Source organism: Stylophora pistillata, chromosome 12 (genome assembly GCF_964205215.1).
Source record: "Stylophora pistillata chromosome 12, jaStyPist1.2, whole genome shotgun sequence".
Lineage (NCBI taxonomy): Eukaryota > Metazoa > Cnidaria > Anthozoa > Scleractinia > Pocilloporidae > Stylophora > Stylophora pistillata.
The window spans coordinates 2,146,836-2,172,712 of NC_142530.1; the positions used below are offsets into that span (position 1 = coordinate 2,146,836).

General features: G+C 37.4%; 1 protein-coding gene across 5 annotated transcripts; it reads left to right on the forward strand.

Moving 5' to 3' along the window:
• LOC148718374 (uncharacterized) lies at positions 1–25,877 on the forward strand. Of its 5 annotated transcripts, none has more exons than XR_015993904.1 (3): positions 1–1,298; positions 1,588–7,827; positions 23,165–25,877. XR_015993904.1 is itself a non-coding variant. In XM_088740771.1 (2 exons), exons 1-2 carry the CDS (start codon positions 1,124–1,126, stop codon positions 23,707–23,709), a joined length of 528 nt encoding a protein of 175 aa, XP_088596897.1. In that variant the 5' UTR covers positions 4–1,123; the 3' UTR covers positions 23,710–25,877. The 5 variants fall into 5 exon arrangements, 2 of the variants coding, with proteins under 2 accessions (XP_088596897.1, XP_088596898.1); XR_015993906.1 differs by lacking the exon at positions 1,588–7,827 and having other exon boundaries at positions 23,165–23,293; positions 25,654–25,877; XR_015993905.1 differs by lacking the exon at positions 1,588–7,827.

Here is a 25,877-nt window from a genome sequence, read left to right on the forward strand (position 1 = left end):
TTCGACAGGGGTAGGAGGTTGTGTTATACTAGAGTTTGGGAGCAAATCTAGCCAAATAATTATTAAATTTCAGAGGCTTGAAATTGTTAATTTCTTGCTCAAAATTACACTTCCCCTGGGAGCAACTATGGTTGTAAGTTTCTTCTAGCTGGGTTGTTTATACATTATTTAGTTCTGAAGACCTTTTATCTCGAAATTTAAATTGATCCTTTACTGAAAAGGTTCCTGGCATCACAGTTTTGTTTATTATTAAAGATGGTGTCTACACTCAACTAATTAATTACACTACTGATTACAGATGAAAGTGGAATTCAAAGGCAGACCAAGCAAGCGATTTTACTTACTTTGCGACAAAATCTTCAAATTTTCCTCCATTTCTAAAAAGGTCTCCTTTGGTATAACTACCATCTTCCTATCATTATCTGCACTAGCTAAGACACTAGCTACACACTCAGAACCTGACACTGACATGACTGGTCCTTTTCTCTTCGGAACTCTCCCGGGTTGGTTGAGATTCGACTTAACATACTTTGAACAAAAGATAAATACCAAATTTTAGAAGGATTCTACTCTTCAAGCCCACTGAAAATGTTTGTTTTACATTTTCGTTGACTTGTTTACAAATTAACTTTGGCAATATCAATGAAAATATAACACTTCTGTAGTTCTGGCTCCACGGGGCAGCGTTCGATCTTTATTTCAGCATCACAAGTGTACGTGAGATAAGAGAAATTAAACGCGAGAAAACACTAACGCGATGAAATGTCTTCCCATTGCTTCTGTACTGTTGGAGAGCCTTTCTGCAGGCTTCACAAATGTCTTCCGATGTTGTCTCGAGGAAACCAAAACAAGCTTGCAAGTCGGCGTTTGACTGCCTGTGTACACCACGAAATGGAGTTTTCTGAGACTTTTTCCCGCAAATTATACACCCATGCTTCGACCTTTTTACACTTTCTGTCACGTTTACGATAAAAATTAGTGCACACACTTGCAAAACGAAAAACAATTTTGTTTGCACCGCCATTGCACACAACTTCGTGTCAGTTTTCGAAGAAAGGCGGAAATTTCGAGCGGGAGTTTGTGAGGGCGCGGACCAGCGGCTAAACTCATCGAAACTCAAATCATGTGCATGCGCAGACAGAATGCCTCTCTGCTGGGCTTCGCTCATATTACTAATTTCACCATCTTTGCCCGAAAGTTCAGCTTCTGGAACTACAAGCGCACCACGAACAGTATTCAAAAAAGTGTAAGACTTTGCTTCGGAGATCACATTGTCGTTGGTAACTTTGCTTGGCAAGGTAAGGAAGGCATCAGCTTTGATCAAGTTACTGTTCGTTTGTATTCACCTTTTTTCTACACACCTATTTCAACATATCATTTTACAAGCATTTATGCATTATTATTATTATTATTATTATTATTGTTTCCATATATTATACTGTATTTATTTCTCGGAGATACTAGTGCTTATGCGCTACTCTTCAATCCGAGCTGAAAACAAAGTTTTATCTACTGCTACTACTACTACCTTCATCCGCTTCTCCTTTTCGTCGATTTGTTCAATTTTTTGTTCGGATTTTGTTTTAGCGCATATTAAATGTTTGGAATGTACAAAACGCGGAGCCCTACCTCATGAACTACCTTATGGAATGCCTGAAATGGAGCACCCCTAAAAGTCATGTATTGGTCAAATAAAATACTTTATAAACATGGTGAATCGTTTAGATGTACATGTCTTAATGTATTTTGAGCTTGCCAGCTCTGTGATTGTCAGTCCGTTAAAAGACACGAATTGATAAACTGTCATCTTGAATTTAACGCTGAAAGCTGACCAAGACAGCTTTCAAGGTGCTAGTGTTACCTATTCTAGAGTACGCTTGCCCAGTCTGGGAACCTTATCTGGTGAAGCACATCGAGGCAATCAATAACAGCAATTCAGAGAGAATTACGGTCTTTTCGTCCAAAAGTGTTTTCATCCAAGTCTTTAGCCTTTAGACGAAAAGACTTTGACGAAAAGACTCTTGGATGAAAAGACTGGATACCTTCAGAGAAGAGCATCCCGACTAATATGTGGCCCTGAAAAAGAATATCCTGCAAGACTTCTAGAGTTAAAATGGGTCTCTTTAGAACTGAGAAGGAAATATCTTAGCCTAGTTCAAATGTATAAGATTATATTTGGTTACTGTGATATCAATTGCTATTAGTATTTTGATATTATTGGAATAACTCGAACTAGAAGTAAGCATGAGTATAAAATAAGGCCTAAAGTTGCCTGTACAAATTATTTTAAATATTTGTGTTTTCATAGATATATTAATGATTGGAACTCTTTGCCTTCTGATGTAATGTCATCTCCTAGCCTCCACTTCAAATGGAAGGCCTTAATGCAGTCCATGACCACTTTCTTTTAGAGGGTGATTGCCATCTACATTTTTGATCTTTAAGAGGCCAAAGGTACAGACATCCTTCATTCGGCACCGGGTTTCATGTCTTTCATAATACCTATTTATGTATTGTGTCTGTTAGAGGTGTGATGTTCAATCTATTAAGAAAAGGGCGCAGGGGTTTCTTTATTGTACAAAGCAATGAGAATACAAGCTTTCATTTATAGGTGTCTAAACTGAGCTTCTCTTCACTCATCTATTTGTAGCATAATAAAATTGTACCATTGATTTGAAAATGCAGTAAGCTTAAATATTTTACTTTGTGCAGAACTTGAAACATTCGGTATTGTTCATGATATGGAGTTTTTTTACCATCTTGTCAAAGGACTTATTACACAGCAGTAAGACCAAAATGGAGGAACTAGTGAGACTAAGAGCCCCCTGCCCCCCCCCCCCCAAAAAAAAAAACTGGACTGTATTGAACTGTGACAATTGGAGAGATGGCGAGCTCAAAATGTATTGAGATATGTACATCTAAACAATTTACCATGTTTATGAAGTATTTTATTTGACCAATACATGACTTTTTAGGTAAACTCCATGTAGGCACTCTATAGGGTACTCCATGGAGTAGGGCTTCATGTTTTGTCATCTCCCTTAAAAAGTGGTTTGCCACATTCAATCATAACATCATGTCATAGCCGGAATCATTCCTGGGGAGCTTTAAAGCAACTACAATGATATGATGACAATACATACATACATACATACATACTTTATTTGATAAGTAGGTAGCAAAAAAAAGGCAGCCGGAGGCTGATGTGGACCTACTATTGCAAATAATTACAAAATTTATTGATAACAAAAATTTACAGATATGATATTGAATTAAATTAAATATTATCTGAAATTATAATATTCTGCTAATCAAAAGTAAATAAAATATTTGGATTTCTTTGTAATAATGACAGCTTCTTTATTAAATGAAAACCCATTCAAGTTGACATGTAATTTTCTAATAGTGTTTTTGAAACTGGTTAGGTTCTCTGGAACTTTAGCAATTTTGTTGACAAAGTTCCAAATAACAGGTCTTCTATACCGTAGGGTGTTCCTGCCTACTTGAAAGAAAATGTATGGCCAACATGTGATGAAAGCAATATTGAGGGGAAAATGTGTGTTGGTGTTCAGCTATTGGCCTTGTAGTCTAGAAGGTTACTCTTTTCTCACAGTCATTGCTTTATTTGTTGGCCTTTGTTACACACATATTAAAAAAACCTACATGAGGAGATGTTTGAAATTGAATTTGGTAAATTATGGATATATGGTCTTCTCTGTTGCTTTCAGGGAACATAATATGTTACAATAAATGTTCACAAAGGTAACAGCTTCCTTGGCAGGAATCACTCTTCTTTTACTGTAGTGGTGGCTCCCTGTTTTAAGACAGTCCCTTACCTCCAGGTCCTTTCCAGTATTAACATTCACAGCTTGAAATTCTCAAAGCTGTTGATGCAAAACCGCCATCTGGTGGAGTAGATTTGCTTGTTGCATCCCAGGCTTTAGGACACTTAGAACTGACTAAGATGTCTCAACTCTTTTTAACTTTTTGTACCAATTAAGCTAATAGATGTTTCTTTGTGTAAGGGCTTTCTTTCTCCATGATCAAAATTAACTGCAATTAGCTCTGTGCCTGTGAGATTAGACTTAAACATTCTTAAAAAATCATTTCTTTACCCCATAGGTTGGTAATATTTTGCTCCTAAAATAAAAATTTAAAAAAAAATTAAAAAAATCTCAAATCAGAAATAAAATATAACAGAAAATATTTTGCAGTACTGGCAACAATTTCTGTTGTGGGATTTTTATTTTCCTGAAAATTCCACCACAGTAGACTCCTAGAAATTTGAAAATCAATGTCCAAAAAAGTAAAGAAGATGTAATGAACATGGCACATTAAAAAACTTTCCTAAAGGCCTGTTAGAGTTTTCTGTATGTCATTCTTCTTTCCTGAAATGAACTGAGAAAAAGCCAGTCACAATACAGATACAGAATTTGTCCTTACCATGCTGCATACTCTTGAGTTCCTCATTGGATTGTCTCAGGAAACTAAAAGAAAAGATGAATAGCGAGAATCTAATTCGCAACTGGAAATGAAGAGAAGCAAGGGACTTCTCTCCAGATTTCTTTACTGGGTTACCTTGAGAAAGCAATATAATTAATTTCTCCTTGGAAGACATTGGAGGAGTGTTTGTAGTACTAAAATTTTAGCTCATTTTTTGGAAAAAATGAGAGGGAAGACAACCAACTGCACTAAAACTTACTGTAGCCTTTCTGTTTGTTTTTACTCTATTCACCTCAAGCCTTGCTAATATCTATGGTCTAAAGGTAGTGACCAATCTTATGCTGTGTCTGGCCCAGGAAGTTTGGGTTGACTAATTATGATTCTGTCTAAGCCTAAATGAGTGATTGATATATTTGCACATCGGAGTCCCCACAAAAACTCCTCTCTATGCTTCCTGCACCCATGAGTCCAAAAAGGTGAAGTTGAACCACTGTAGACTTTAGGCTGTCAAAACCAAGTTGTTTTACAAGAGTTAACATAAACATGCACACACCAAAAAATGATAAATCAACATGAAACCTGTAAACTTTGTGTACAAAAAGTCTTGAGTTTTCCTTTCTATAATTTTGTTGCCTTTTGCAAATTTCTCTGAATTTTTCCATTTTTCTCTGCATATTTCATGTAGGGTCAAACACACAAGTTTATAGGACAGTAGTAAAAAAAATTACCATAGGGCTGAGTTGCACCTGAGTAAACAAAAATATTTTTCAAATCTTTTTTTAAATCAAAATAGATCTTTTGCCTTTTGATTATGTGTTCAATGGAAGGAAAATTTCTCATTGCAATCCTCTATTCTCTAAATTGCTGCCAGTAACCACACACAAGGTACAAGTCAAAGACATTCAAATAAAAGTGACGTTCAAGCTCATGTTTTCCTCAGGAAAAATGTTTATCATATAATAATAATAACAATATTAATAATTTATCAGTTTAATTACTCTTTGTAGCTTACAGCTAAATTACAAGAATGGTCAGGATACAAATCATATATATACAATAGCATGAAACATTTTACTAAAAATATCTATATGTAATAAACCTGTCGAGACGGTTAGTAGAGGCCATAGTGGGACTCTCTCTAAGGGTACCTGAGTGTAGATTGTATCCATGGGACACAGTTGTGTGATGTTTAGTTCCACACATGTGCAAAACAAGACTAGCGGATCAAAACATATTTTTATACCTGAAATTGTAGTCAGACATGTCTTTAACATGACACCTAAATAGTTAAAAACAGGGTTATTTGGTTTGCCAAAATTTGGATGCCTCTGAGGCAGGTGATTGGCTCCTGAGAAGATTGAAAAAAAAAAATTGGCAATCCACGAAAATTTGGCAAGTCTTCAAACTTAGGGTCACACTAATTTTTGCTATTTGGTGACTGACTTTTACCTTGAGGATATGGTAGACCTTTTATGGTCAAGTTTTTTAATTATTTTTTTACATGTCAAACTTAGAATTACTATTTTAACTATAGTTTCCGAGTAAAGTTTTTTTTTGGAAAATATTGAAATGCAGGCAATTCATTTATAAAACTTGGTATTTTTTAATTGAATTCTTTAGTGGGCGAAAGTATCAGTAACCAGTTATAATGTATCACCATAAATGACTCCCAAAGTGTTTTTTTTTTTTTTTGAGAACATCCTGGTCCTTGGATTTCATTTGCATGAACATCTCCTGATTTCAATTGTCCATTCTGGTTTTCATCATTTGTCTGCTTTAAAACTAGACTGTGAATTGAGAAAGATAAAAAGGGGAAGAGTCCTTTGGTGAAAGTTAACCCTTTCACTTCCAAGATCTCTTTGGTAACTCTCCTCACAGTTTGCCATACAATTCTTATATGTTACTTTTGAAAATTTAGTATTGGATCAACTAATAATTTCCTAATTGATATTTTTCTTTATTCTCATCACTTGTCTGCTTGATACTGTATCAATATTGTGAGGAGAAATTCTATCTTGGTCACTCATGGAAGTTAAAGGGTTAAAATTAAGCCTTGCTGTAGTATGAGAATTAAAAAATTGGGGCAGAATTGTGAAAGACTCCAAAATAATAATAATAAAGTCTAATAACAAATAATAATAAAGTCTTTATTCCATCATAAGATAAAACTACATATCTTATGTTACAATGAATCCGGAAAAACTACAATAGAAATCTACATACACTTTATGAATTAAAAAGGAAATGGAGCTTAAATATCAACCTATTCACAAAGGTGTTCATAAAGCGCTGTGTATTAATTTTTGGGCGTGCACAGCCTTTTTTCCTAAGATTGTGTACATGTCTTCTGGACAGGAATGATGTCTTTCAGGGGGTGGCAGTCCGTTGATTTTAATTTCTTCAAAATGTTTCGGTCTTGTTTGTTTAAAAGGTTCTTGATAAAAACTGGAAATGAGATAAAACGGCGTCTAAAAAATTTTGTACAAACGTAAGATCGAACTCAGATGCCCCATAGACTGAAAGCGCGTAGCTAAAATTAGGTAAAACAATGGATATAAAAAGATGATCAATCTCTGCCTGAGAGTACTGTCCTTTCTCAGTGTTCGTAGGATGTGTAAACGCTTGTTTGCTTTGACAAGCTTAGTTCTTACATGGTCATCAAATTTTCCGTCACTCTGTAAAGTTACTCTTAGTAAAACGAAGCTATTACATTGGGGAATATTATTAATTGGAGAGTAGAGTACATTGTGATCTTTCTTTCTAACAACCAGTTCTTTACATTTGCAAGGGTTGCAGACCATTCTATTGTCTTTACACCATGTTAAGAACTGTCCTACTAAGTTGGCAGATGGGTCACTATTCCTAGTGATAGGCAAAAGAATATTGGAATCATCGGCATATTTAAAAAGCACAGGGCAACCATTAAAAAAAATCTCCAAATCATTCAAAAATATATCAAAAAGATACGGTCCGCTTACACTTCCTTGTATGGTTCCTCTATTGACAGATTTCCACTGTCCTAAAAAATTATAACTAACAACACATTGTTGTCTTGTATAGAGGAAACTATGATACCAATTGATAATGTACGGATTTAGAGGTAGCTGTTTCAGTTTGGCAAGCAAAATAGCATGGTTCACAAAAAAGGAAATATTTGCTTGCAAATAGAATTTTTATGCTTCTTCTCCCCGTTGTGTACTTTTTATTTCTTTTGGAGGCCTGGGACTTGGGGTGGCATTTATTTGGATTATACCCAATACCCTTTAGGATACTTGTGCTTGCCAAGTGACCAGGCTCCCATGTGAGCGTCACTCCGTTCCATCTTGATGGTGGTGAAAGACGTGGTTTTTCATCGTGGTTTTTCATCGTGGTTTTTCATTCGAGGTGAGTTTTATTAATTTTATCCCTTAAAACAGTTTCCTCTTTGACGATTTGTCTTTAGAAGTCCCGAGCTTTCTGTGGTTTGGTCTATTTCTTACATTTTGCTTGCACATGTGCTTGGTCGAATTCACAGCTTTGTTCGTTTCGACTTTCTTTCTTTGGTTTTATGACTAGCTCACCTCCCACAGTTCTTATTTTAGGCCATTCGTTTGTTCGAAGGCTGAGTTCAGACCTTAGATCCAATTTTGATGCCCGTGCTGCCGAGCATTTTAATCTTTTGGGCGACGCCGTGATTCACTTGCATGGCGTGGGCGGTCGTACTGTGAAGAAACTTCGCCTTTACGACCTTGGTGTTGTTTCTGCCCTAAAACCCGACGTCATCATTCTTGAAATAGGCACTAATGATCTTGGTGCTAACCGTCCCGAGGTCGTCGGTTCAGGGATCGATGATTTGGTTCAGTTGCTGCTCCAATCGTACTCCGTACGTGTCATCGGTATTTGCGAGGTGATACCTCGTGTTCGAGCGCCGTTCTTCAACACGGCGGCAACGATCCTCAACCAATATCTCACCGATGTTCTAGAGCCTTGTCCCACCGTTTTTTCCTGGCGCCATAAGGGCTTTAGTAATCCCACCGTCAGTCCTTACTTGTCCGATGGCGTTCACTTAAACCCTCAAGGCCAATATTCTTTATATCGAAGCTATCGGGGAGCTATCTTGAAGGCCCTTCGCTCGCTTTGATTTCTCACCTTGCGGCTTTCTTTTTCTGGTATTGTTTTATAAGGCCCTGGTGCTGAGTTTTATTAATCTTGATTTTCGGCCCTTGTTGGAAACAATTTTTGTAATTTTAAGCCCTTGTTACTCTGGTTTGTTTAATTTTAATTTATTAGGGCCCGTGTTGCTCATGTTTCATTCCCCTTGGAGCGCTGGTTGCTCTTGTTTGTTTTCCTTTTGAATTAGAGCCATTGTTGCTCTGGTTTTCTTTTAGTTGAGGCCCTTGTTGCTCCTGTTATTTTGAAGTAGAGCCTTTGTTGCTCTGGGTTTATTTATTTCAGGCCCTTGTTGCTCATCCTTATTTTGAATTATTGCCATTGTTGCATTGGTTTTATTTGCTTTGGGGCCCTTGTGGCTCCTGTTTAATTTGAATTTGAGCCCTTGTTGCTCTGGTTTTATTCTACTTGGGGCCCTTGTTTCTCCTGTTTATTTTGATTTAGAGCCCTTGTTGCTCTGGTTTTTATTTGGGGCCCTTGTTGCTCTTGTTTATCTTGCATTAGCCCCCTTGTTACTCTGGTTTTATTTTACTGGGGCCCTTGTTGCTCCTGTTTATTTTGATGTAGAGCCCTTGTTGCTCTGGTTTTATTTGGGGCCCTTGTTGCTCCTGTTTATTTTGAACTAGAGCCCTTGTTGCTCTGGTTTTTATTTGGGGCCCTTGTTGCTCCTGTTTATTTCGATTTAGAGCCCTTGTTGCTCTTGTTTATCTTGAATTAGCCCCCTTGTTACTCTGGTTATATTTTACTTGGAGCCCTTGTTGCTCCTGTTTGTTTAGAATTAGAGCCCTTGTTGCTCTGGATTTTATTTGGGGCCCTTGTTGCTCCTGTTTAGTTTGATTTAGAGCCCTTGTTGCTCTTGTTTATCTTGAATTAGCCCCCTTGTTACTCTGGTTATATTTTACTTGGAGCACTTGTTGCTCCTGTTTATTTTGATTTAGAGCCCTTGTTGCTCTGGATTTTATTTGGGGCACTTGTTGCTCCTGTTTAATTTGATTTAGAGCCCTTGTTGCTCTTGTTTATCTTGAATTAGCCCCCTTGTTACTCTGGTTATATTTTACTTGGAGCCCTTGTTGCTCCTATTTATTTTGATTTAGAGCCCTTGTTGCTCTGGTTTTTATTTGGGGCCCTTGTTGCTCCTGTTTATTTCGAATTCAAACCCCCTTTTTTGCTCTCGTCACAGGCTATTGCGGCGACACTGTGTCAGCCATGCCTGTTCCCAAAAAACAAAAACAAAAAAAAAAAACAAAAACAAAAACAAAAAAATAACAAAATAGCATGGTTCACAAAAAATGGCAAATCTTTGCTACTTACACCAGACTGGTATACATTGACAAGTTTTGCAGTGGCATGCTTAAGTGACTTTTTGAGATTTTCAGAATGATGACAGAACTTAACATATAGTCACCCAAAGGTGTGAGATGCTGGCAAAATTTTGGAAACCAAAAAACCCCACTTTGTTTTAATGTGAATGTGTATTCTTTGAATGAATTAATAGGGTATGTAAATTTTACATTCAATTTTGAATTGAGTGCAACAACTCTGGAAAAGCCATGAGAGAGAGTTTTTGGTTTTTAAAAATGGATCTCCTGCAATGGCCTCCAAATAATGTGTGTTGGTTAAATTTTGGTAAGCAAACTTAACCTTAATTAAAAAGCAAGCAACAAGAATATTGATAAACCCCACATGGTTTTGAAGACCAATCCCTTAGGTTTAAAATGGTGGAGAAGTTTTATTTGTGCTGTCAGATTTCATGCACAATTGATTTGATAAAGAAAGTTTGTTGTTTTGAATTGTTGCACACTTCTCTGTTTACAACTATATCAAACTAAAATGGAACAATTTTATGCTGGATAGAGCATTTCATAACCTTCCATCAATATAGTATAGTGTGATGTTTATTAAAAATTTTTTTGTATAGGACTACCACCAAGGTCTACCATATCATTAAAGAAACGAAAAAAGCCCAAAAAGATACCTATCCAAACCTCTTTTGAGGTCATACCATACAAATGAATCTTGAGTATTTTATTTATAAAAACTATCAAAAAGCATGATTATTAAGCATAAAGTTTTGTTTTTGGTTATTTTACCCTTTGGTTATTTAGAAACAGTGAAACCATAATGTGTTATCCACGCACAACCAGGCTTGATATGCATTCAAAAATCTTGACATCATTGCCATTGGCTCTTTCTCCCTACTCCAATTAGTCTGCATTTGTTTGGTTAGTAGTTGTATCGGGCATGAAGACCTTGTCATATGGAACTTTACTGATGGTATGGCTTTCAAATTATTGGCAGGTGCCCTACCATGGTTGGCCACTTGTAGGACTTATGATTTTCAAATTGTAAGGTTCAACTGTTAGTAGCTCCTGCATATTATTACACATGTTGGTTAGTACTTCACAAAAAGTTCATTACCCCACTAAGGTAATCAGAAACTGGGTTAACATGTAGAGCAAAGTAACTCATTTGCTCTTTATCTTACATGTATTTGACCCTAAATCCGAAAGAAATTGAACATGAAGGGCAAACTACAGGATTTGTTACACATCAATTTCCTTAATAAATCTCTCTGCAAATATTTTGTTATTCTTTGACACAGCATATTATTGGTAGGTACCCTAACTTCCAGTCAATGAAATGGGGATAATTGGGTTATTCATCAGTGAAGGATTGCTGTTGTGGTTAATTGGGAGGTGTGGGTTATGTGATAATTTCAAATTTACCAATTAAAACTCTTTAACAGTAAAAACTGGTTGAACACAATTGCTCATTGAAATTTACATTTTCATAGAGATCCCTTTCAAATGAGTTTTATTGCAGAAAGACCAAAACAAAGCTGCATGAAAACGTTATCCCAGCATGAGGTGATTTTGTGAGGTGTCTTCAGAGATTAATTAGAAAATTAGGATCTTAATTTAACCAAACTGCTAGCTTTCTTTACATAATATTCTATTTTATTCAGGAATACCAGTTAATATAACTCTTACAGTGATAATGCTTAAAAGATAAACTGTTGTTTCTAATAGGTGCTTGTTTTTCCTGCTTGGCCTGTTTTGATTGTTATCTGTGTTGAGGGAGAGAAAATATGTCAGGATTAAAAATACTCTGAACAGAGGAGTGGTTGTAAACTGTTTCATATAGTGGAAAGATCTAAACTTTGTTGTCTGTTAGAGCTCTTTGCTGGTTAGACTCTAATCTTTTGCCATATTTTATGAGTGGACAAAGGGAGAGTTTCATAGGCTGTGGTTACCCTTCTTAATTCTGGTAATTGCCATTCCAATGTGTCTCAAGCTTAATGAAGAAGAATAACTAAGTCAAATAGTATGCAAGTAAACCTTGGCCTGATGCTGAGTAGTTTGAAGAATAACGTGCCTTGTACATTTTTGATATCATGGGACATTTCTGTACACAAAGTGATTGAATTCAAGTAACTCAATATACGCTTGTTGGGAGTCAGAAGATTTTAATTTTTCTGCCATTTTTTCTGATCTCATAATCATTTTGCAAATTTCATGCTTGTGGCTGGCACCTTTGCTTGACCATCTCTCTTGTTGTGCAACGCAGTACAACACGAGGCAAAGGTTTGGCAGTGAATAACAAAGGTACCAATTAGGACGTACCCGTATTTATATGTGCCCACCAATGGCGTACCTCTGCTTCTACATATAAACCCACATACAACCCAAACTTCCTCCATTTGCTCTGACGAAGGGCTAACGCTCGAAACGTCAGCTTTTTTATCCGTTACGGTGGCCAATTTACAATTTCAACTTAGTTGATAACCAAATTAATTTATATGGGTGCATTTGTGTGAACATCATCCTCGGAGACCCAGGGGCTGTGGGTCGATTTCAAGTTAGGGCATGAAAAGCCCCTGGGGACATTGTCTTACAAGACTAGTTCCAAACGGTCGCAGTCGTTCTGCCATCTGATTGGTGCCAGAAAATCTTTGTTTTTTTCTGCCCAATCAGAGTGAAGTGTGCTTTGGAGTCCTTTCGTGTGTTGTAACACGGACAAATACTAATAGCTCAGTTGCTCCCTATGCCTTGGGCCGTGCGACGGAGATTTGCGTGAGGTGAAAAGCTTCAGTCTCAGCACACAAAGTAAGAGAAATCGATCAGATTGTCCGCGAAAATCTAACCGGAAATTATACTGAATAGTTTCGCAGGTATCACTAGAGAACGTGTTTTAAAGTTTGCGAGGTTTGTATACAACACGATGGTTGCAGTCATTGATATGTCGCTTTAAACGTTAACCGAGATTTAAGCTTACAATTTTACTAGATTTTTTGCATAATTTGCTGTGACTGAAACTTTGCCCATCCCGTGAAGTTATTTCGTCGCACGGGCCACGCAGGTATGTCGAGCAACTGGCCCTTTCGCCTACGTAGCTTTCTGCTTTCTGTGCGCGCCAAAATCTAATCTTCGCTTTGTAGTAAAGTCGTTCACAATACGGCTTAAGTTCGTGGACGACCTCCTGCAAGCGCTTTGAGAAAGCTTAGCTGTGTTTCCGGTTAGCTAATTAAAATCTGAACAAAAACTTATTAACGAGAACATCGTGGAAAGGAGAGATTTTTTCGGGCAGTTACCGAAGGGGTTTGGAAAGAGTTTAATCTTTCAACTGCTGCCTAGAGTGTTGAAATTCTTGAGCTAAGAAGGCCACGGATTCTCCTCTAGTCCCTTGGTCATTGTCATTTCACCTCTTCTGTCGATTGTTTAAGACCAAGTTAAATACCTTTGATCATTGGGAATCGATCCGATGCTGCTTTCAATGGGGAAAACAAAACCAAAGACCAAGAAATAATGGATGGAAAGGGCGGGTTTGCTTTATTGCAAATGTCAGCTTAATAGTACAGGGTCATCTACCCACATCTAAGAAGCAAAAGTTTCCACGCTTTGCTTTTCTTTTTTTTCAAGCGAAGATGAGAGATTTTGGCACGCACAGAAAGTTGCGTAAGTACCAGTTGCTTGACATACCTGCGTGGCCCGTGCGACGAAATAACTTCACGGGATTGGAAAAGTTTCAGTCACAGCAAATTAGGCAAAAAATCTAGAAAAGATGTAAGCTTAAATCTCGGTTAACGTTTAAAGCGACAAAAGATGTAAGCTTAAATCTCGGTTAACGTTTAAAGCGACATATTAATGACTGCAACCATCGTGTTGTATACAAACCTCGCAAACTTTAAAACACGTTCTCTAGTGATACCTGGGAAACTATTCAGTATAATTTCCGGTTAGATTTTCGCGGACAATCTGATCGATTTCTCTTACATTGTGTGCTGAGACTGAAGCTTTTCACCTCACGCATATCTCCGTCGCACGGCCCAAGGCATAGCGAGCAACTGAACTATTAGTATTTGTCCGTATTACAACACACGAAAGGACTCCAAAGCACACTTCACTCTGATTGGGCAGAAAAACACAAAGATTTTCTGGCACCAATCAGATGGCAGAACGACTGCGACCGTTTGGAACTAGTCTTGTAAGACAATGTCCCCAGGGGCTTTTCATGCCCTAACTTGAAATCGACCCACATCCCCTGGGTCTCCGAGAATGTGTGAACATATGCATATCTGTAATACATGCACTCTTTAGTTTAAGTTGTGATGAAATGATAAATTCAAATTTTAGTACATGTACATGATTTTTTGCATATTATCTACGGTTAATTATTTGATTCTCGGACCTAGACCCCAATATCGCCGGAGTCAAACTATCTTCGTCTTCTTCATCTGGTTCTTCATAGCCTTCAGGTGCTTCAGACTCGAATCGGTATGGCTCCACGAGTCCCAACCACTCCGAAATCTCTCTCGTTTTCGCTTTCTCCTGCCTCCGAAACATTCCTAGAACTTGAGTTGGAGTCCGAATTGTCAGAACTGGACATTATATAAGATATAGTAGCAGGCTAAGATGTATTTGCCGAATTGAAGTCGCCAAGAACTCGAAGATTTACTGTGGATTACAGCGTGTCAACCGTGTGACGTCACAGGTGTTGTCAACCGCTGGGAACTTCGAAGGCTCAGAATTCGCGAGATGGACGCACTTAGGAGTACTCTTTGAGTTACGATCTGAGAAATTTTTGGACCGTTATTATACGTTTTTATTGTTTAAAACCACTTTTCTATGATTGCAAAACCTTTTTCATTTCAAAAAGGGTATTCATGAAATTCACTTCAGTAGCACTTTGACATAAAGAGTATCATTCATGGATGATGATGATAATGACGATGACGATGATGACGATGATGTGGGATCAATTCAGATACAAAATCCAGGACTTCGCTGCAGGGGTTGCTGCTGGAATAGTCATCTGTTCACCACCTTAAACATGAAGTGACTCTAGGGAACCAGCCTACATTTAAAGGAGTCGCTTTTAAGGGTCTATGCAGGTGTGACAATCTATCACTTGAGAAAAAATGGGCTATGCCTACCTTCCACATCAACACTGATGCAGTTCTCGCATAGGTTGTAGAGACATTGATGACAATGCCACACCATATTATCAAGGGGACCACAATGACATGAGCTGCAATGCCATTCCCCATTGCAGTGGGCATAAACTTGATCTGCATCTGTACGGTACAATGGATGCTCATGCAGAATACTGTGACATGGCTCAAGACAATCATTACAAACCACAAAGTCGCAGGGGTAGCATCTATGACAAAGCCTTAAAGAAAAGAGGCATAAAGCTTTATTCACACCCTGTTGTATCATCTCACAATCAATATGAAAACTGGAAAATTTCTTCCCCATGGTAAAACAAATATTTACACTTTCACTTTCTGCAACAGTTTTTAGGAAGGAGCTTTGAGTAAAAAAAAGGAAAAGAAAATTGTCATTAGGTTCCAAATTACTGTAAACAACTTGTTTAGAAGCTTTACCAATTTTGCTTCAGTGAGCAAAGAGCAGCTAGATTGCTAGAGTAATCTTGTCCCTGGAAGAGATGTGTTTGCAACCAAACTTGAGGGAAAATGACACAACAACAGATTCCTCTTGTCCAGGCATCATACATCCTGGGGAATTTCACATTTGATTGAAAACCCAAAATCACAAACCATAGAAAAAAACAGCCTTAAGTGGTCCCCACCATTTCCTAATTTGCTCCATTTACTAAATAAATGCCTGAAACAGGCTGATTACTCCTTAATTTAAAAGTTGGTTGGTCTTTTTTAGGATGAAATGTTGCATGAGGAGAACCATACCACATATGGTCAATTCCTCATGAGACATGAAAAAATCCACATTTTTAAATTAAAAAATTTTAAAGCCAAACCTCATGTAAATGAAAGCTTATATTTGGTAGCATAAGAATCTGATATTAGATTTGGGCTGTTGGCCACGCCTAGGGTGTGCTTTGCCTATCTTAATGGTTCTTTTTTTAGGTACAGAAAGCAATTCATACCTATGGATTTGCAAATTGTTGTAACTAACGGAAAGACAATGCTATGAATCTAGTACTAAGACTTACTATCCATGACCATGGTCCTTTGAATACCAAAAGGAAAAAAATCAAAAACATTCCTCTTGTTGTATAAGGTTACTGAAAATGTTGAGGACGTGACATTCAGGGTATGACCAAAAGCAATAATTATTTAGATTATCCAGTAGTGTGTGAATTATTTCACTCAATATTTACGTTGCTCTTAAAGTTTGGTATAGGGATAATTTTGATACCGCACATTGCATAAATATGTTTACCAATGAAGAGATATCGTGTTGTGGATGTGACAATTGTGGACACGACAAATGTGTAAAAGATTAAAATTCAAATAGAAATACAAATACATGCTGATATTTAATGGTAACATAGGAGAATTCTCACATGTTCTCATACATGCTATCACTATTGTAGAAATAAAGCTCCAGCACAGCACTTTTTAAACTATTTTCTAAGTTACAATCATGTTAACTGGCATGTGGAAAATGATGTACCCAAAAGTTTATAATCATGAAAGCTATTACAGATCAAATTAAATGTGCACACACTATGAACTTAAAATAATATGCATAATCAGTTAGCTTTCCTGATAACTTTTTTAAAAAGTGTTTCAATTTCCTTGTGCTCAACAAACTCAAAAGGGCAATTTCCTAATAGACTAATAGGACCATAGAAAATACACGAGCAGTGCTTAGATGCAATGTCATTACCCCTTGGCCAGTCGAACTTCTTTGCACCAGCAGCATGTAAAAAATTGAACTTGGTAACTTCATTGCCATCAGTTTCAAGGAATCCGACGAAGGGCTAACACTTGAAATGTCAGTTTTTATAATCGTAACGGTAGCCAATTTACCATTTCAACTTTGTTGATATATTCAAATTATTTCGTTACCCCCACCAACGCAGCCCCAAGCAGTTTCTTTAGAAACTATCAGCCTTTATTCAATGTAGAACTTGTTGACATAGTCAAGAGCAGAGTAACTTCCTATCTGGAACTTGCGTGAAATGGCTAGGATGCTTCTCTTATGTAATTCAGCAACCATGTGCTTCCTGAGATCTTGTAGACAAGCTAATTCCACAAACATGGCATTGTTGGCAATTAAGCATCTCACATAAAGGGATGTAAAGACTCTACAGTCATAGCCATTGGCTTTTTGAGGAAGATCACTGGGTTTCTTGGCAACAAAATGCCACTCTTTCTCATCAAGGGTACTGTCACAAATCTTCAACAATGTCCACATCTCCTTGATGGAAGCTTCTGCATTTGGCTTGACAAAACCATCAGCCATGCTGTCAAGCACAGCAATGACTTTTTTGGGGGGAAATGCTACAAGAGGATACCAGTGTTCAGTGTTAAAAGAATTACAAGGTACAAGGATAAGATCTTGATTGAGAAGATTTTCTTTTTCAGCATGTATACTCTTCACAACAAACCTTACAAAAACTTCCCTTGAAATAACAGAGACTTTTTTTGTGGTAGCTTTTAAGATCATTAAATATTCGTCAATGATGAAGTTTGTGGGTAGTTCTTTTTGCTATCTCTATGACCTCCAATCAGAGACATTAGATCACGTTCATTTATGATGCCACTACCCTGAAATTTGATGTGGCCACTAAGAATGCCATCAACCATGCAGGAAGTATGAAGAGGGACACTGTAAGGGGTGGGAATACTATCAAACTTTAAAGGAAAGTTTGGTGGAAGACCATGATCTACTTCGATAGCTATATTGTTGGATGATTCCTCCTCACTATCACTCACATCACTGATCTCATGGGTGAGAGCTTCTTTGGTCTCAGCATCTTCAGAACTATCAGAACTGGCTTGATCTCCATGATCTGTATCATTATTCTCTGCTTTAGTTTACCAAGAATCAGATTTATCACTGTCACTCCCTGAATCCTCATAATCAAGTGGAAAGACACTAGGCACCATCTCCTTTTCCACTATGCTCTGAGTGGAGTATATCTTGCTTTGAACAAACCCACTGCTTTGTGGTTCAATGCAGTGGAACCTTGAAATTCCTGGCAGTGCAACAGCTTCTTTGAAACACTTGTTTAAGCCAAGTGAAGTAGCTAATTATCTCTTATCTCCTCTTTTTCAATAAGATGAACAGATACAGATGAATTTAGCTACTTCATGGAATGACTTGGCATCAGTAACAGGTTGCGCTCTCCTGGACGCCACAGCATTCCAAACAAGATGCTTTTTTGTACCACCTATGCCATCAACTGCACCTTTGCCATGTGACCTGGCAAAGTAATTCCATTGAACAGGCACTATTTTGCTCAGTTTGGGGAGAATACTCACTATGTATTAGCATTAGTAGTATGAAAATGGTTCTTCCTTATGCATAGCTAATCAGATGTCAGATGAGGGTATTGGGTCATACACCAGACATGTAATGAGTTAAATTTTTTAATGATGTCACTGTGTTACTTCTAAATAGACTAGACTGTTCGTGATCTGCTATGTCACGGCCAAATTTGGCCGCTACGTCATAGTGTTACTTCCAGATAGACTAGATGGTTCACGATATACTACGTCACAGCCAAGTTTGGCCGCTACATCACTGCGTTACTTCCACATAGACTAGATTGTTCGCAATCTACTAAAAAACGGCACAGTTGTGCTGTGACATCACAGCTTGAATGGTTTCACAGGAGTGATGGAGGGTCTTCTGCCTTTACTATTTTTTGTTCTGGGTAAGACATTAAATTAAACAACAAACATATGAAATACATATATATGAACTGCAGTTATGAAACGTATATGTGCACGACCCTTCGCAGTAAAGCACTATTTAAGCAATAGTGAAAATCAAACCTGAAAAAAATTCAGGCCTGTACAGGATTCGAACCACTGACCTCTGCGATACTAGTGCAGCGCTCTACCAATTGAGCTAACAAGCCAACTGGGAGCAGGCCATCAAATGTGAAGGATCGTGCACATATACGTTTCGTAACCGCAGTTCATATATATGTATTTCATATGTTTGTTGTTTGATTTATCATCTACGGGTTTATGTCGTATTAATTTGATGGCCTGCTCCCAGTTGGCTTGTTAGCTCAATTGGTAGAGCGCTGCACTAGTATCGCAGAGGTCAGTAGTTTGAATCCCGTACAGGCCTGAATTTTTTTCAGGTCTGATTTTCACTATTGCTTAAATAGTGCTTTACTGCGAAGGATCGTGCACATATACGTTTCATAACCACAGTTCATATATATGTATTTCATATGTTTGTTGTTTGATTTATCATCTACGGGTTTATGTCGAATTAATTTGATGGCCTGCTCCCAGTTGGCTTGTTAGCTCAACTGGTAGAGCGCTGCACTAGTATCGCAGAGGTCAGTGGTTCGAATCCCGTACAGGCCTGAATTTTTTTCAGGTCTGATTTTCACTATTGCTTAAATAGTGCTTTACTGCGAAGGATCGTGCACATATACGTTTCATAACCGCAGTTCATATATATGTATTTCATATGTTTGTTGTTTGATTTATCATCTACGGGTTTATGTCGAATTAATTTGATGGCCTACTCCCAGTTGGCTTGTTAGCTCAATTGGTAGAGCGCTGCACTAGTATCGCAGAGGTCAGTGGTTCGAATCCCGTAAAGGCCTGAATTTTTTTCAGGTCTGATTTTCACTATTGCTTAAATAGTGCTTTACTGCGAAGGATCGTGCACATATACGTTTCATAACCGCAGTTCATATATATGTATTTCATATGTTTGTTGTTTGATTTATCATCTACGGGTTTATGTCGAATTAATTTGATGGCCTACTCCCAGTTGGCTTGTTAGCTCAATTGGTAGAGCGCTGCACTAGTATCGCAGAGGTCAGTGGTTCGAATGCCGTACAGGCCTGAATTTTTTTCAGGTCTGATTTTCACTATTGCTTAAATAGTGCTTTACTGCGAAGGATCGTGCACATATACATTAAATTAAATAAATAAAAAACAAGTTTTGTCCTGGCAAAAAAATAGATAGCATTAACTGTCCTAGTTACCCCCTTTTTCATACTACTTGTATTTGTTTTTAAACTGTGAGCTTGAACCATCTGAGAAAATGCAAGCCTGGGTGACCTCTGGATGCTTTTCTTTGACTGTGGACATGAACACTGCTACTGATGTTTTTTCACGCTCAAGATCATCAGACAAAATCACATGTGACTCACAGGTTAGGTCATTGGATTCATTCTTTGTCCAGACAGTGAACACTGTTATCTGCTCTTGATTCCAGTGTGCTGCTTGAATCTCATCTTGATGCTTGCACGAGTAATTCTCAGTAAAATCAACCTGGACGATGGCCTCTCCCTGTTGAAGGTTTGATTTTCACTCTTCAAAGTAGCAGGATTGCTTTCTCTTCACAAAGACATGCACAAGAAAGCTTGACATAATTATTTGAGCACAGTGACATGAAGACATATTTGATGGTACCTTCTTTGTAGATTTTTTTCCTTTTCTTAGCTACTTTGGGAGGCTTTTTCTTTTTAGCAACTTCCACCCTCTCCCACTGATTCCATGTCACTGGTTCACACAGAGAGGACTCACAACTATCTAACATGCTATCAAGCCAAATATATGTTGCACATGTATCACATCTACCAAGCATGCATTCCTCTGAGTTGCTGTCACAGACAAAATCATCTACAAAGGTGCTAGAGTAACTTGGGAAGCCTTCTACTTCTTTGGAAAGACAAGCACAAATGAGATGGATGTTTTCATGGTACTGACGGAGACATACAGTTTGAGGTGTATCTGATGAAAGGAAAACATTCCTTGGTCATAGGGAACAGAATTTGCTAAGACAAATCTCAACTTCAGCATGTTCTTTTTGAAATAGAATGAGCCTCTTTTAATGAAAACATCAGGTGCCTTTTCTCAAGATACTCTTTCTTTCCACTGTCCCTTTGAATGACATAGTCCTTCTTTCTAGAAGCCTGGCGGGACACATAATCTTTGCCGAATAATTCTCGCACTTTAGGCATTGTGGATGTTGCTATCTTCTTATTTCCTCTGCTCTCCTTGACTTTATGTTTGCCAATTACAAGGCTTGAAGAGGTGGCAAGCTTTTTTACAACTGCCTTCCTTTTTCTTGGACTTTTAAGCTAGCAAGACTTCACTTTCCCAACTCCTTTTCCAGGGGCTTGAGGTGTTTCATAGGCTTGCACATTTTCTTCACCATCAACATTACAGCTGTCAGACATTTGGGCCTTTCTCAATCTGCCTTTTCTTTTTCGTTCTCTGTTTTTCTTTGTGATGATTTCTAATTCTGATTCACTTGTTGGTTTTTTCTTTTCCTTTCATTTCTTTTTCTCTCTTTCTCTTTTGCTTTGAAAGCAGTATACTTTTCAACATTTTCCTTCAATTTCTTATGAAATAATTTAATTTGACCTTCTAGTGCTTGTTTTTGACATTTTGCCTGCAATAAGTTCAAAACTAACATTCAAGAACATAAAAGGAAGGAATATTGGTCGGCAGTTTCATAACAAAAGTACATGCTCAAAACATGAAGGAGCATGTCACTGAAATAGTATACAGCTGGTCAAATGTTTTCTTAACCGGCTCCCGGTTAGCTCAATGGATAAAGCCCTGGACTGTTGTGTAGAAGGTCAAGGGTTCGAGCCCCGGCCAGACCAACACTCAAGGTCTTAAAATAAAAGTGAGGAGAATATGCTACCTTTCTATAACATCAAGAAATGGTTAGATATTCTAGTCTTCTCGGATAGGGCAGGGATGAATAAATGAAGGTCCCATCTCCAACAGGGTTAGGGGGTAGGAGACATTAATTGCCCACACACGAGATTACTGTGTGAGGGATGTCCTCCTCTGGGGTGGGTTACATTAATTGTATGGGTAGGTGTTAAACAGGGCCCCCATTTAAACCAGCTGAGTGCTGAACTGGGCCACCCTATATAAATATCCGCATGCATGCAGGCATGCATACATACTGGTTAATTTTTGCTGTGAAATAACTTTTTGCTTTCATAACTTAAGAAAAATATAAAACTCTAATATCTTGTCCATAATCATTATTATTACCAAATAATTTATTTTACAAATAAAAGCAATAGAACAACAATTTTAATTCAGTAGCATGATATCACTTGGTTTACTGAATAAATGAAAGGAGAGCCCTTTCAAAAAAATCCAAAAAATATCACGTCTGCAACAATTTGTCATCACATCCACCACACAGTATTTTCCTTAATAAATCTTTGATAACAAGTGATATCTAATCTCTTTACAGATTTATGAAGGACAATTACTAATGACTTTAGTTATTATAAGCAGTCACTTTATAGGGTTTACAATTCACAGGAAATTTGAATTAAACAAGGGCAACTCAAACCAGAGGTTGATTTGGAGGTCACGTCCACAACACACAATGTCATTAAAAAATTTTCTCTATATCCTTCAGGGGTAGCCAGTTTTTTTGGGGAAAATAATAGCTACTACTAGGGGTAACATTATGACAGGACTTATTTCAATTCAAGTAGTTTGTATCTGGCTGTAGGAGGCATTTAATACTCAAATTTTGTCTCTGAAAGTCACGTCCACAACGTGGAATTGACCATATTCACTCTAAATTATAAGAATTCCATCCATCAGTCAATTGATCGTGAACCCTCAGCAAAGTAATTCTCAAGACACAAATTCATTGAGCTGCCTTACTTTCTAATACCAAGTGTGCAGAAGTGAATTTAAGCTTCTGACTATGTCAGGTAAATCCTGATTATTTCTTGCTGTTAATAATGATGGATTCAACTATGATTTAAGACATGATATTACATTAACTCCTCAGTTTTTATATTTTAATGAGCAAAGTCGCACAATGAAATTTTTTTTTCATCTCGAAGAATTCTCATAATTCAGGAAACAAAAAAAACAACCTCACAACTTTAGATTTTGGAACTTCACATCAATTCACCAAGGTGCAGAAAAAGATGCAAAATTTTTTAGAGAAGACCTTCTTGGCCATATGATGTGATATACTTAAGACCACACAAACTTTTCTGAATTTAAGTTTACCTTTTTATATTACCAATGGAAAAAGTTAAAATAACTTCTGGCTATGGATTAGCAAAATGAGAATGTCTTACTCACACTTCACATGGCTTTCCACAGCTTTTACAAACCCTGTTCCCACCAGTGTGAACATGGATTAGCGATGTATCAACCACTCGAAGTTCATGAATATGGATTGGATGCCTCTTAGGCTTGTTACAGCTGCGACAAACATCAAAGTCCCGACAGGTTAGGCAGTGGTATGAGAATGTTTCACTTAATGCGTCACTTGTCTTTTTACAAACATTGCAGGACCAAATTCCTCCATCCAGCACTCGGCTGGTGTTCATGTAATGCAACAGATGCTGATGGATCAAGTTACTTCCAGGATGTTGCATGTACATACAAGAATAGCACAGGTCAAAAGAACACATTCTACAGTGGAAGGGAAATGGACCCATTATACCACTTTCAGAATTGCAATGGTCACATTTCCACCGTCCTCCACATGCCCTGTACACTTCCAAAGGATCAACTGGCTCCAAGAGATGTTTGTGAAGTGTGGTGAACATCTTTCCACGTTTTTTAATATAATGACTTTGATGCTTAATACCTACAAAGAACAATCTGCCATCAACATCTGTCATTCTTGTAGAGAAATATGATGTATTATATATAACATACAAAATAATCATGATGGTTAATCATGACTTATTCAAATCTGTAGAATTGACCACAGGGGGTGCTTGTGAAGTAAGGAAGGCCTTTTACACCTTTCTTGTTTTTCATAGTTCTATAACCTGTCTGCGGGTGATGAAGAAAAAGAGTCAACTGATCACCCATAACATTCAAATGCTTACTCATTGCTTATGGTTAGATTTGAAATGTGCATCCCTCAAAGCCTACGAACGTCGCCTGGGTCACAATTTTGTTGTTTTGTTGATCCAGTTTGTGTCTAATAATTAAGGTTAACAGGAACGAATTACCAGCATCCAATTAAGTGGGGTTTAACTATTGGTATGGCACAAATTAAGATGACTTTGCAGCTGTATATGTGATCCAATACCTTTATCATGCAAAACAAAGCAATGGAAATTGATTATGCCTTAAACTAACCATCGAGATATCAAAAAAGTGAATGAATATTCGGGTTTATCATTTTTACAAATTAATTCACAGAATTATTGACTTAACCTTCCTCACAATCTTAAATAAACTTTTATTCACCAAAGTGGAGATGAATAGTGGTGGATAATTACTAAGCTGGTAAGCAGTCAAGTAAATATCCACCACTTTCACTAACACGAAGGTGAATAATTGTTTTATTATATATTTTATTTTATACCCCAGAGAAACCAAAAACTTAGTAACTATTTCTTTCAATGTACCAAGAAATGGTCAGATATTAGACTATAAAGGTGGGATTTTGTCTCTTCAGCTGCTAAAAGGAGAATGGTACTTGCTAAGTCACTACAGCCATTTGTATCAATTTGTGAGAAAAGTTTAAGAGGAAAGCTATTTGCTTTTTGAATCCTGTAGAACAAGATAAAAACATTGCTTTCGCTCCGTGCAACGAAGAAGTAGAGCCACGTGCAACCGAGGAAGAGGCTGTCGCTTTTGAGGGAAACATTTAAACCTGGCTAGTGAAGAAATGAGGGAGCTAGAGCTTCAAAAGCGGATTACTGGTGACCCAGAAGTTCATAATACAAATTTTAGCACATATGTTCTTAGTCAAGCTTTTGTAGTAGGATGAAAATATCTCTTGAAAGGCCATATTCATTGGGTTAAGATGTCTTCGACCAGTACTCTTCCATCCAGTTTACCCTTGTTCTTATTTCGCTGGAAGTTCAAAATCTTCTCCCTTTGTCATGCAATGCCTTTTAAGCCGTTATGCAACGCTTTTCCTAGCGAAACTGTGGCATACCATGGTTTCGAAGAAAATCAATAGCCTGTTTATTTCTATGAATTGTGTTTTACTTACTACACATTACAATGGACTCGTGTTTGTGCAGCTTTTCATCTTCGGAAAAAAATCAGAATGCTGATAAACTTTTACAAAGGACTAGTTTTTGTTATTTTCATGGAACAAAAGTATTTTGTCCACACTATTACTGTGACCCCCAGAAACTGTGAACTCCAGAAATACGTATACTTATGTAATTTCCTTGCAATTCAAACCAACTAACCAGCAGCAGTTGGGAGTTTGCACACTCCTGAATTTTGTGTTGAACTATACACAACTGTCCTGTGAGAATCAAATCAAAGTGTTTGTAGCTTTGTTAGTTTCACAGTAATAAGTATTTGAGCAGTGTGGTCATATAGTTTACATGGTTGCATGGCCTGCTGCAAATCTGTAGTTCAACACCTTCTCTAACCTCAGATTGGCCAGGTGGTCTCCCTTCTACAAATTATTTGTAGTTAAATGTGCTCCCAGAAATTTAGATCAGAGGAAATAAATCTTAACAAAGGTTAAATTAATTTTACTAGAGGGTAATCATGTTTCTAAACATTTAGTGAAGCAGGGCAATTCTAATATTACTATTGACTGATCCATTTGTTTATTTATTTGAACACTTTTTTATCCACTGCATTATGGGGTTACCACTCAGTGATGGATGGAGGTAGTGACAAAACTTCAGAAGGAATACTATCAAGGTCAACATTATAAACAAATCACAGTCTTCTTTTGCTTCTTGTTTCACAATGGTGTCCTTTGAATCCAGGCTGATAAGCACAAACATAACTGTTCACTCAGTCAGCACAAGTACCACTGTTTACACAGGGATTATTGGAACACTCATTGATATCATTAAAGCTTTTGTATGGCTTGCTC

Bases quoted from the DNA above. Each gene is read 5' to 3' on its own strand.
- LOC148718374 (XM_088740771.1), top strand. From the start codon at position 1,124: ATGTGCATGCGCAGACAGAATGCCTCTCTGCTGGGCTTCGCTCATATT. The intron at 1,299-23,356 runs GTAAGGAAGGCA...CAAACATTGCAG, and splicing joins TGGTAACTTTGCTTGGCAAG to GACCAAATTCCTCCATCCAG.